At 43.3% G+C, this 13,509-nt stretch overlaps 1 protein-coding gene across 3 annotated transcripts in view; it reads left to right on the forward strand.

The window, feature by feature from the left end:
• The first annotated feature begins 914 nt into the window (after positions 1–914).
• Positions 915–13,509, forward strand: part of LOC124048114 (transmembrane protein 94-like) — a 31,533-nt gene continuing 18,938 nt past the window's right edge. For 2 of the 3 annotated variants that reach the window (XM_046368548.1, XM_046368551.1), the window contains exons 1-3: positions 915–1,023; positions 1,441–1,502; positions 1,838–2,123. In XM_046368548.1, coding sequence (XP_046224504.1) covers positions 2,100–2,123 — 24 coding nt within the window. In that variant the 5' untranslated portion in view covers positions 915–1,023; positions 1,441–1,502; positions 1,838–2,099. The remainder of the gene's footprint in view (positions 1,024–1,440; positions 1,503–1,837; positions 2,124–13,509) is intronic. The other variant, XM_046368550.1, reaches the window with a different exon arrangement.

The raw sequence follows: 13,509 nt of genomic DNA on the forward strand, positions 1-13,509 counted from the left end.
CATTGGAAAGAATTAACAAAAAAACAGAGCAAACTAGAATGCTATTTGGCCCTAAACAGAGAGTACACAGTGGCAAAATACCTGACCACCGTGACTGACCCAAACTTAAGGAAAGCTATGTACAGATACAGTGAGCATAGGCTTGCTATTGAGAAAGGCCCCCATTCTCTAGAAGACAGGCTATGTGCACACTGTCCACAAAGAATTTGAAGACAAACCCAATTTTGATACTCCCATATCTACTGGGTGAAATACCACAGTGTGCCATCACAGCAACAAGAATTGTGACCTGTTGCCACAAGAAAAGGGCAACCAGTGAAGAACAAACACCATTGTAAATACAACCCATGTTTATTTATTTCCCATTTTGTACTTGAACTTTTTGCACATCGTTACAACACTGTATATGGACATAATATGACATTTGTAATGTCTTTATTCTTTTGAAACTTCTGTGAGTGTAATGTTTCCTGTTAATTTTCATTGTTTATTTCACTTTTGTTAATTATCTATTTCACTTGCTTGTTAACATGTGTTTCCCATGCCAATAAAGCCCCTTGAATTGAAATTGAATTGAGGATAAGTAAAACTAAAACGGTCGATTCCTGTCTTGACCGTAAAAATAGGACTTCCACCAGCCGCCCCTCCTACACACGTCAGTTGGTAGAGCATGGCGCTTGTAACGCCAGGGAAATGGGTTCAATCCCCGGGACCTCCCATACGTAGAATGTATGCACACATGACTGTAAGTCGCTTTGGATAAAAGCGTCTGCTAAATGGCATATATTATTATTATTATTATTATTATCAATCAAAACCCTTATCAACAAACGAGAGAATATTCCACCTATTGGAAGCCCTCCAGGAATCCCAGCCTATCACAACCGTACTTCACCGCTTCCAACAAGAAATGCCACTCCTTCACGAACATGGCGTTTCACTAGTGGACTGTACACGGGCTTTTCGAGATCAAATTGAGGTTTAAACGGTGTGACGAGAGACAGACCTCGTTGCAACCTGAACGTGAGTATGACAGATATATTTGGCGCATTGACAGTGGTGTCATTCGCTCTGTAAATTGATTAGTGCCAGTTATCGCAGGCGTCTCTTGACATCGATAAGAAAACGAACCTTGACGTTGCAAATGGCAACGCTAGCTAGCTTAGCTCGCATTAGCTAGCTGGCGATGAATCGGAAACAGTGCTTTAGCTGGCAACATTAACACGTGTTTTTGTCACACAGCATTGATAGTGGGAAGTTTTAGCTAGGTGCATTGCATTCTTGTTTTTCCATGGCAGAATCTGCAGACACTACCATTGACTCCCAGTTATCTAGATGGCATGTGAAACCATAAGCTCCGTATGCACACTAAAACCGGAAGTCACTATAAAAGCATCATGACATGTGGGCTGTCGTTCATTGCCTCTCTCTCTCCCATAGAAGACACCGTAAGTACAGGTCAAATCAGTGCAAGGAAATCCAAGGATAAGCATACGCAGAAAGTGAGTACATTAAATCTATTGTACATCTGTCCGCAACGAATAGTTATGCTGCTGACGTAGGCTCTTGTTGTGAATGGGCTGGCTATATAAGTTCATGACGTCTTTGTGCACAGTAGTTTGCACCAGTTGCTTATTGGACCGCATTCTTACATCATGTATACATGTAGAGTAAATGGATCATACACGTTGGGTTTGGTTCCTGTACCTGTTCAGCTGAAACTGTCAGAAAGACATCCTTCTCTACCTCTTTCCCACGGACCTATAGCTAGGGTATGAAATCACTGCTATATACCAATCATTTATCTTTCCCTTTTACTGATCTCTTCCCCACACAGATCTACCCAGCCATTCGTGACGACAGTAACTAACCTCCTCAAAAACTAAATCTCCCAGCGTACCCTGCAGTGAGTCCATGTGGGCGTGCATGGTCATCCCCTCAGACTGGCAGAGCAGGCTGACATAGCGGGGCCAGTGGGTGACATTGTCCTCCAGCCGACGTTGGGGATCGAGGGGACATTCGGAGGGTGAAGGCGCTGCCTATGCTCGTCTGGTGTGTGTGTGAGACTCGGAGCATGGTGAGAGGCTGCGCTGGTTGCCATGGAGCTACAGGATAAGAAGCAGGTGAGTTTCCTAGCGCCCAGCGACGTCAGCTGGCTCCCTGAAGTGGGCTGTTTGTGAAACAGAGACTCCTTGGTGTGTGTGTGTGTGTGTGTGTGTGTGTGTGTGTGTGTGTGTTGACTGATCCCCGTAGACCGCTCTTCCAAGGTTTTTTTTTTATGTTGGCCAATAAATGTAGGCTATTCATAACAGACATTGAAACCGTCTTTGGTCTGGTGTCTCAAAAGAGGAACTGGACTGTCAGCTCGTTATCATGAGCCTGTACTTTTAAAGCAGTGAGCTGAAGTTTGACAAGTGTCAGCAACTACACTATCCGCTCTCCTTCTCAGCCTCCTCCCTTTCTGTCACCCCGCTTTGCTGTGGAGTATTTTTCTCCGCTCATACAGGAGTAATAAAGGCCTAGAGTATATCGGTTCAAATAATATGAATTGAATTGTGATTTGTCAGGGGGTTCTGCAGCACCCTCGGTACCATTACTTCCCACGACTAAGAATATACATGGGTTCTAACTTTTTACTTTACAATTGTAAAATTTATTTTCCCTGCATATGAAAACCGAACACAAGATGATTCACACGGTGAACCTACTGTACATGATGAGCTGATGCCCACTAAGCTGTGAGGATTTTCCTACGATATTCACAACATATTGAGCAATTATAGTCTGTAAAATGACTTTATCAAGCCAGCTGCAGATGAAACAAAGTAAATTCTCTCTTCCCTCTTTCCCTAGTTTTAGCTTGCGGCTAAAACTGTCTAGCTGGCTAGATTTAGGATATTTACTAGCCAATACCAGTGACAAACTTGGGTATGTTATCAACATATGGTAATACACAAACAATCTAGCTCACTTATTTTGCCAGCTAGAAAAAAAGGCCACAAATGAATTCCGAAACGGAGGAAGCTAACGTTAGCTGATGCCTCTTCAACGAGAAGCAGAGGAAGCTAACGTTAGCTGATGCCTCTTCAACGAGAAGCAGAGGAAGCTAACGTTAGCTGATGCCTCTTCAACGAGAAGCAGAGGAAGCTAACGTTAGCTGATGCCTCTTCAACGAGAAGCAGAGGAAGCTAACGTTAGCTGATGCCTCTTCAACAGTAGAGGTCGACCGATTAATCGGAATGGCTGATTAATTAGGGCCGATTTCAAGTTTCAATGACAATCGGAAATCTGTATTTTCTAGGCAAGTCAGTTAAGAACACATTCTTATTTTCAATGACGGCCTAGGAACGGTGGGTTAACTGCCTCATTCAGGGGCAGAACAACAGATTTTTACCTTGTCAGCTCAATGGATCAAATCTTGCAACGTTACAGTTAAATATCTCCAACGCAATAACGACCTGTCTCTCTCTCGTTGAATGCCTGTTACGCGAATGCAGTAAGCCAAGGTAAGTTGCTAGCTAGCTTTAAACTTATCTTATAAAAAAAATAATCAATCATAATCACTAGTTAGCTACACATGGTTGATATTACTAGATATTATCTAGCGTGTCCTGCGTTGCACATAATCTGACTAAGCATACAAGTATCAAAGTATCTGACTGAGCAGTGGTAGGCAGAAGCAGGCGCGTAAACATTCATTCAAACAGCACTTTTGTGTGTTTTGCCAGCAGCTCTTTGTTGTGCATCAAGCATTGCGCTGTTCAAGCCCATCAACTCCCGAGATGAGGCTGGTGTAACCGAAGTGAAATGGCTAGCTAGTGTCATGTCTTTACTATCATTAACTGAAGACTTATAGTTTTTATCAAAGATTCTCTGTAATTAGTTACTGCGTGATCAACTAATCACGTAACTAATTAACTAGGAAGTCGGGGCACCAAGGAAAAATATTCTGATTACAAAGTTATCATTTCCTAAAATAACTTTTCAGATATTTTATCTTCGAATTAATGAATTATTTACTGTACCTCACGTTAGTCTCATTTCAAATGTCGTAAATTGTTGGTTATCTGTACAAAGCCAGTCTTCACAATGAGTCATCCATACATCAATTGTCTTAAATCATTTATTTATTACTAACTAAGTAATTCACAGAAATGTATAAACAAACAAACATGGTAAATGTGGTTACATGAAATTATTTGAAATGCTAATCCTTACACATGAACGCTCACTCAGTCGGGAACAATTGCAATCAATATATATATTCACGCTCAGTGTGTTGTCTTGATCACTGGTGAAAAGTACATTTATTTTGTAGAATTGTCCGTCTCTCTCGGTTGTGGTTAGAGGGGATTGTTCAGAGTGACATTCGTTATAGAATGAATGTTTCAGTGGTTGTCGTTCTTTGCGTTCAATGATGCCGAATTCCTAGCTGCAGACTAGTAATCAATATCAAAGACTTGTTCTTATTTTGTCGGTATGACATACCCCCCCTGGTGGTTTGGATGTTGTTTGTCCTGCAAGTTACAAATCAAAATAAAATCATGAACACGTGACGTCCTGTTTGTAGATCATCGTTGCAGTCTCCTCTGGTGGTTGAACTTGATAGGCTTCTCTGAAAGCGGAGCCGTCCACCACAAGGATGGCAGTTGATGTCGGGTTGGTGATCGCCGTTGCGTTTCCTTCTAGTGATGTACCTTGGTAGGTTCCCTGGAAGCTGCAAAGTACCCCAGGGAGGGTCAGGCTGTCCTGGTTGGTGATTGCCTTGCTTCCCCCCCACTCTGGTGGTTTACCTTGGTAGGCTCCCTGACAGCGGGGCAGGCCGCCACAAGGATGGGCCGTGGGTGTCCGGATTTGGGGTCGCCGTTCCGGACCCGTCATCTGGTTGTCGTTCAGACTGGAAGATCTGGGCAGTAACTTAGGCACATGTTAACAACGCACACACAGTCATGAAATATATATAATTACATTCCCCAATGAGCGGCGTTGTGGCACTAAGTGATGGTTTTATGGGGACTTTGTTTATGGCTCTATCGCTTCCTAAGTGTCAAAGGAACTGAACCGAAAAGGAATGGAAGCATAAACAAAAGATATACAAAATATAGTTCTCACACAAAAATCTTCTAATTGGACTGTATTCTATATACGTCCAATGTTCTGGCAAAATGACTATCGTGACATTGTCTCTAATGCCATATCTAGGGTTTTCCTACTTGGTGTGTTGCTTAGCCTAAGTTGATAACTATATGATAAGTTTACAGCTGGAAGGCACTAGTTTTGGCAGTCTACAGGGATGACCTATGGACTTCTGGGAAGAAAGCTGGTGAGTGCTGTAGAGTCAAAGGCCTAGAAGTAAATGTTCAACTTTATTTACTAAGGCTGGTATTTTGCTTGGACCCTTAAGTGATCCTAGCATAAATCCTAATTGGATGTTCTGTTGTTCATGTGCGTTTATGCTTACACAAGCGCGCATGTTGAGGGAAGAAAACCAAGCATCCTGGCAGATTACTACTTGTTCAGAATGAGTCTGACGTAGTCAGGTAATTTTTAGGTCAATGCCTGGAGGTCAGTCAGAATTGGTGTCGAGGGAGTCTGTAGTAGTTTTTACTACAAGTCACTGTGTCTTCCACTATTGTAGTAGCGATAGGTATGAAGTCTCTTTCATAGCTATGTTATCCACATAGAAGCTAACCTCACGACGGAAGTATTCTTTAAGTATTAGACCAGTCGTACGTGGTGTGATCGTGGTTAATGATTCTAATAATTTTCCTCAATGGAGGATTCTATTTATTAGTGACGTGTGTGTTAACCATTGGAAGACTGCACTGGAGATTCCCTTCCCCGTGTTGCACTCTGAGTGACTCCTATGTTGCTATTGTCAAGGGTAATTTGATTGGTTAGGTCTCTAACCTTCTTACTGATTGTAGCTGGACTAACTGTCGCTGGTATTGGTACTGGTGCTCAAAGGGACCAGTTATCCTACTGATTTATTCTGAAATATTATACTACTGGAACACATGATTGGAGCATTTTACTAGTTGTATTGCAGTTGAACCTACACATGGCAAGGAATGATTATTGTTGCCATTTGTTTTGGAGGTGGACAAGTCCACTGGACTTCCTTTACGACCAGTGTGGTACACCTCAGTACTATCTTAGATGTGTTCTAAGATAATCCCCGTCTAGGGGCCTGTCTGCTCCTCACTGTTCTCATAGGGGAGTTTACAACTAGATTTGATGTATGCTCTGGCGGCCTCGTACGGTGTTGTCCTTAGTCTCGACCCGTCCACCGGCCTCGATGAGGCTCATCATGGGTTTGGCCTACTATCCCCCCCCCCCCCTTTGACTTGGGACCCCCCACCAGCGGGTGGTGTTGGTGTCCGAGGCGCAAACGAAAAGGTTGGACCCTATGTACGAGTTGTCAGCGGCCACGTTGTTATGAGAATGGCTGTAACCTTTCAACCAAATCTCCTGGTGTTTGTGCTTCAAAACGCTCAGTGGCTGTTGAGGCCTGTCAGTCTCCACCGCATCAGCGTGTGGCAACCTTTTCAGTACCTGCGAACTGAGACGAGGATATCGGTCTGTGATCTCGCAAAGTGTTTCACCAGTGGGAGTCATCGGGTCAATTGCTGGACTGACGCCATTAGTGACATTGTAAGGGGTGACAGTCCCCAACAAAGTGGCAGGTGTATCATCAGAATCAGAGTATACTCTGCGCATCAATGTTTTTCTTGCTGAGACACCGCAGTGCTTGCGGAAGTGTCCGAAGGGCAAGAGAAGTTCATCTCAACTACCGTATTGCACGACTGCAAGGAGGAGGGAAGTTGCGTATTCACAGAGACAGCTGGCTCAATCATGAAAAGAATGGTCAATCAGATTGGCTGATGGAATGTGTCGAGATATCGTAATATCACCTTGGATCCGATTCTGCACCAAGAGGTTTCTAAACATCTTCCCCAAGGGGTGCTTTCCACAGATACACCTCGTGAATGACTGTGTTGCAGCTAGCGTTAGGGAAAGACAGTGTGGTCGGTGGAGAAGGCACTGTAGCCTGTGACCAGACCTGGTTGGTTTTCCAATCCATCAATGGGAGTAACTGATCCATCAAGTCTGCTCCAAGTAGCAGGGGTACAGTTTCGAGGCTGGTAATATACACAGGGTGAACGAGCGATATGTCCTTGAAGTGTAGTTTCAGCATGATTCTCAATGTGAGGGGCGAGGTAGTCTGAGTGACCCCTCGAAGTGTAGTGTCTCATCGTTCCACTTTTAACCATTGTTTAGTTGACTTCAAAGCCCTTTTAAGATCATCAAACAATGTTTGAGAGATGAGTGATATTGTCGCACCCGAATCAATTAGCGCATGACAAGTTAAGCAGTCCTCCAGGACTGTTTCCAGGTATGGCCGTTTAGAGTTGTGGTTAGTGGACATATTCCCCACAAAGTGGAGTAGTCGTTCGCAACGACGTGATGTGCCATTTCTGTTCAAGGTGGAAGCAGATTGACTTTTCCGATTTGGAGTGGGCTTGGCTTTAACGAAGCGTTTGACTTTTTTCTTTGCAACCTTTGTATCAGAATCTATAGACAAAGCCCGGGGGCTTGTTTCTTGATCAAGCGGGCCCTGGATAGGGTCTCGAATGAGAGCGGGAGAAATTAAAACTTTAACGTCCTTGCTATGGGTGTTAATTCCTGCGGACCTGGTGTCCGGTAAATTCCCCGTCTAGTCCTTGTGACTTATCTTTTACCCTTTTCTCAAATGTTTCTCGCTTTAGTTCTTCACGTAGTGGAACTTCTGGAGAACATTGGTCTACATTTTGATCATCCTTCAACCCTTTGTTACCCTTGTGCTCTGACCCTTTGTGTGGGTTGGGTGCAGGAACGTAGTGAACAGGTCGATTGTAGCGGTAGTCATGTTGATGGCGATGTACTTCAGTTATTTTGACAGCTGAGGTTATTGGATTCATGGTAGAAACTGTTGTTGTGCGTCTTCTCTCAACGCTCCAATACCTGATAATGCTCCTCTGACTGGAGAGACTGCTCCTGGTCAAACTTCAAAACCGAGTGGTCAGGGCTCTTAGCGTTGTGAACTTTTGCCACTTTAAACAATGCTACCTAATATAATGTTTACATACCCTACATTATTCATCTCATATGTATATGTATATACTGTACTCTATATCATCTACTGCATCTTTATGTAATACATGTATCACTAGCCACTTTGAACTATGCCACTTTGTTTACATACTCATCTCATATGTATATACTGCACTCAATACCATCTACTGTATCTTGCCTGTGCCGTTCTGTACCATCACTCATTCATATCTTTATGTACATATTCTTTATCCCCTTACACTTGTGTCTATAAGGTAGTAGTTTTGGAATTGTTAGCTAGATGTTGGTTATTACTGCATTGTCGGAACTAGAAGCACAAGCATTTCGCTACACTCTCATTTAACATCTGCTAACCATGTGTATGTGACAAATAAAATTTGATTTGATTTTGATGCCTCAAGCTGTGCTTGCAAGCTCTCTGAGTTGTAAGATAGGCAAGCCAACGTGGGCGGCAGGGCCCAAGTAGGTAATGAAGGTAGGATACATGTTCGACAGGAACATTTTTTTAAAAAGGTAACAAGTCTTCCATGCCTGTTTCAGTGAGTAGGCCAATGTCAGCTGAACGAAGCCTATGATAGTAAGCCTGTGGGTGTTTGTTCTGAGCTTGTTTGACGGTGTTAGCCAGTGAGCTATTGTGTTTGCGAGTCACAGAACCACTGAATTCTAAATTCAGAGCTGTGGCAAGTTTAGCATAGTCATTTAGCACGTGTTGCTGTTGAAGACGAATGAACCTTGTCACGTGTCTATTCGATGTTCGCTTCAACAGGTAAACCCTGTCACAACCTGTAGCGTTCGGGTAGCCCTCCAACGCGTCCTCCATGTCAGCTAGAACGTCTCAGTATCGTTTGGCTGACCTGGAACGGGGTCTAAGGTGGGGAAGGTCTTGATGAGTTTGTCAAGGTGTTCCTCGCTAAGCGGGCGGAGAGGGTTGGCTTCATCCTGTGGAGAGATTGGGGCCGAAAGGCCAAGAGGAGAAGCCAAGCCTTGTTGTTGTTGGCCAAGAGGCGCCATATTACTCAGTGCCGAGAAGAGGAGGCCAAGAGGAGAAGACTGAGGGACACATGAGGAGGCAAAGTCTGAAATCTATGGTCTTTAGTCCTGTGAGTACAGGGCTCCGGTTGCTTGGATTGGTGGTCACGCTGGACTTCCTCCAGGTGGTACCTAAAGGTGGTATTCTGCTGCATTGCAGAGTCCACTTGAGCGCTTAGAGTTCTGATTTTGGACACGTGAGTGTCACACTTTCTCCTTTCGGTCTCAAACATGTTTTCGCTGCATTGATGGTCCCCAAGAACGCATTGGGCCTCCATTCTTAAATGGAAGAAATTTGGATCCACCCTAGACTCTTCCTACAGCTGGACGCCCAGCCAAACTGAGCAATCAAGGGAGAAGAGGATCTGAGCTTGAGAGGATCTGCAAAGAAGAATGGGAGAAACTCCCCAAATATAGGTGTTCCAAGCTTTGTAGTGTCATACCCAAGAAGATTCGAGGCTTGTAAGCGCTTTCAAAGGTGCTTCGACAAAGTACTGTGTGAAGGGTCTGAATACTTGTGTAAATGTGATATTTTTTTCCTCATATTTTTTCATAAATTTGCAAACATTTAAAAAAAAACCTGTTTGCTTTGACATTATGGGGTATTTTGGGTAGATTAATGAGGGGGAAAAAACCAAATCAATTTTAGAATAAGGCTGTAATGTAAAAAGTAAAGGTCTCTGACTCCTTCCCGACTGCACCGTACCTGATGAATCCCGGATCATAACCTGTCTCTGCAGCTGGCTGCTTGTGATGCGTTGTTGGTAGGGACAGCATCCACTTTGAAAAGCAAAGTTTTGCTGAAGCATCTCCTTCCGTTGTTGATAACCATGGAAGTTCTCACAGATGAAATGAGCCCGCAGATTGATGAGTGGATGGCCAATTCGTCCACCTCATTCTCACAAATGATTCCTACTTTTACGAAGTTTTCCATTTGCGTGACCAGAGTTATACTCACGTTTGCATAGCAAGTGCTGCTACTCCCTGCTACCACACAAAGGTTGGGTCCCTACCCCCCCTTGTTTTAAGGGTCTGGGGGTTGTTATGTAGAAGGACTAAGCTCAGTTCAGGTGACTTTTTAAAAGGACTTCCTACTCCAAAATGAAGGAAAAATATATACTTCCACCTCCCAGATATTGTTAAATGATTTGTTAAAATTATTTTCACATATAGCCTATGCATGGTCCATATTATTAGGTATACTATTAGCAATACGCATTATTACATGTTACCCAGCTAATGCAGCATAGTGGCTATAAATAAATAGTCTGAAGCATGGGTTGCCTCTGCATTTACCCTGTTGGGCTAATCATTAGCTAGATCCCAAATGTGATATTTTAACTAGTTAGCATTCTATTGATGAATTTTAAGTTCCCAAAAACTTGCATAGACACTGAATATAATGTAGGCCTGTCTTGTTTGGGTAACTTGGGGCCACTCTACCACCCGGGGTAACACGCCCCCTGTCTGTACTTCTCACAGAAACCACTTCATGGCCTTTTTTCCCCCAACACTTTCACTGGTGACCACTACTCTTGCTCAACTGAAAGTGTTTTGTGGTCGGGTGGCATTTTACCCCATGTTACCCTACAATTTACCCATGTTACATTTAACCCCACTTTCCCCTATGCACTCACAGGGAATAGCAGTGGTAACTTGCTTAACCATGCCACTGCTAAAAACTCTTGGTTTAAAATGTTGCAGTTTGCGCATATTTAGGAGTTAAAAGTAGGAATGGAAAGCTGGGGTCCTCTTTTTAACAAAGGCCATTCATTTCTGTTTTCCCTGCAATTGCGAGAATTGTTATGCATTGACTTCTTGTCAGAATTTCATGTTTCCCTCCCTATAGCACTCGTAACTTGTTCCACAAGGAATATTTATGTGGCATAAAACGCACAAGCCGACTAGGTAAACAGATCATTCTGACAACCATCAAGAGAAGAATAGTTTTTCTTTTCATTACTTGTTTTGTTTGCAGAGGAAAAGTGGACTGTAAATTTGTTGTGGCACACCACCAAACACCACTAAACAACTGCTACGGAAAAACACTGCAAAGCAAAACCCTCAATACAGTTTCTCTTCTCCTTTCCACCCATGCACTTTTTCATTCAGCTTTCATATGCTTCCACTCTTACACTCTCCTGTATCATCTAGCCAGACATTGCAGAGGCACATTCAGTCAGAGCTCGTCCAGCTGGCACTGGGCTGTGGCTGAGTTAGACCAAGATTCAGTGTAGGGCAGAGAGCGATGAGACCGGCTAGCCAAGCATTAGGATGCTGAAGCGGTGTCAACCAGGCTCTGACCCCCGGGTGTGTTTTGTGTGTGTCCATGTCTAGAGGATTTTTTTGCTTCTTGACTCTGGAGAATTGTCCGTTTTATTTATAGCTGTGTGGGATGTGGAGCTTGAAAACAAAGCTGAGCTGAAATTAGGTGTCTGTAGAGTGTGGGAAAAGATTGGGTTCCCACTGACATTAGGTATGACTGTTCCTCTGCAGCTGGCTTCCCTTCCATTGTAACCCTAACCCACTGACTTTAGGTATGACTGTTCCTCTGCAGCTGGCTTCCCTTCCATTGTAAGCTTAACCCATTGACTTTAGGTATGACTGTTCCTCTGCAGCTGGCTTCCCTTCCATTGTAAGCTTAACCCACTGACTTTAGGTATGACTGTTCCTCTGCAGCTGGCTTCCCTTCCATTGTAAGCTTAACCCACTGACTTTAGGTATGACTGTTCCTCTGCAGCTAGCTTCACTTCTGTTGTGCATAACTATACTGGAAAAAATATATAAACGCAACAATTTCAAAGATGTTAGTTACAGTACAAGGAAATCAGTCAATTTAAATGCATTCATTAGGCCCTAATCTATGGATTTCACATGACTGGTCAAACAGGTATGCATCTGTTGGTCACAGATACCTTAAAAAAAAGGAAAACCAGTCCATATCTGGTGTGACCACCATTTGCCTCATGCAGTGCGACACACTGTGTAGGAAATGTTGATTGTGGCCTGTGGAATGTTGTCCCACTCCTCTTCAATGGCTGTGCGAAGTTGCTGGATATTGGCGGTATTTGGAACATGCTGTTGTACCCATCGATCCAGAGCATCCCAAACATGCTTAGTGGGTGACATGTCTAAGTATGCAGGCCATGGAAGAACTGGGACATTTTCATATTTCAGGAATTGTGTACAGATCCTTGCGACATGGGTCTGTGCATTATCATGCTGAAACATGAGGTGATGGCGGTGGATGAATGGTATGACAATGGACCTCAGGATCTCGTCACGGTATCTCTATGCATTCAAATTGCCATCGATAATAATAATAATAATATATGCCATTTAGCAGACACTTTTATCCAAAGCGACTTACAGTCATGTGTGCATACATTCTACGTATGGGTGGTCCCGGGGATCGAACCCACTACCCTGGCGTTACAAGCGCCATGCTCTACCAACTGAGCTACAGAAGGACCCATAATTATCGATAAAATGTAATTGTGTTCGTTGTCTGTAGCTTATGCCTTCCCATTCCATAACCCCACTGCCACCATGGGACACTCAGTTTACAACGTTGACATCAGAAAACTGCTCACCCACACAACGCTGTACACGTGGTCTGCGGTTGTGAGGCCGGTTGGACATACTGCCAAATTCTCTAAAATGACGTTTGAGGATTATGGTAGAGAAATTCTTGCAACAGCTCTGGTGGGCATTCCTGCAGTCAACATGCTCCCTCAACTTGAGACATCTGTGGCGTTGTGTGATAAAACTGCACCTTTTAGAGTGACCTTTTGTCCCCAGCACAAGGTGCACCTTTGTAATTATCATTCTGTTTAATCAGCTTGTTGATATGCCACACTTGTCAGGTGGATGGATTTTTCTTGGCAAATGAGAAATGCTGACTAACAGGGATGTAAACACATTTTTGCACAAATTGAGAGGAATAAGCTTTTTGTGCGTATGGAGAATTTCTGGTATCTTTTATTTCAGCTCCTGAACATGGAACCAACATTTGTGTTTTTATATTTTTGTTCAGTGTAGAGGAATGATTACATTTATAGCATAACAATCTCTGCTAGAGGTCGACCGATTTATGATTTTTCAACGCCGATACCATTTATTGGAGGACCAAAAAAGCCGATACAGACTATCATATCAAATCGTAGACTTAATTATAATATAATAACACACAGAAATACGAGCCTTAGGTCATTAACATGATAATTTCGAAATCAAAACGTTTTCTTTCAGTGAAATACGGAACCGTTAAGTATGTTATGGAACGGGTGTCAACCCGAAATATTGCTGTTCCATTGCACAACCTTCAAAGTTATGTCATAATAAGGTAAAATTCTGTCAAATGAA

This window comes from Oncorhynchus gorbuscha, linkage group LG11, assembly GCF_021184085.1.
Source record: "Oncorhynchus gorbuscha isolate QuinsamMale2020 ecotype Even-year linkage group LG11, OgorEven_v1.0, whole genome shotgun sequence".
Classification (NCBI taxonomy): Eukaryota; Metazoa; Chordata; class Actinopteri; order Salmoniformes; family Salmonidae; genus Oncorhynchus; species Oncorhynchus gorbuscha.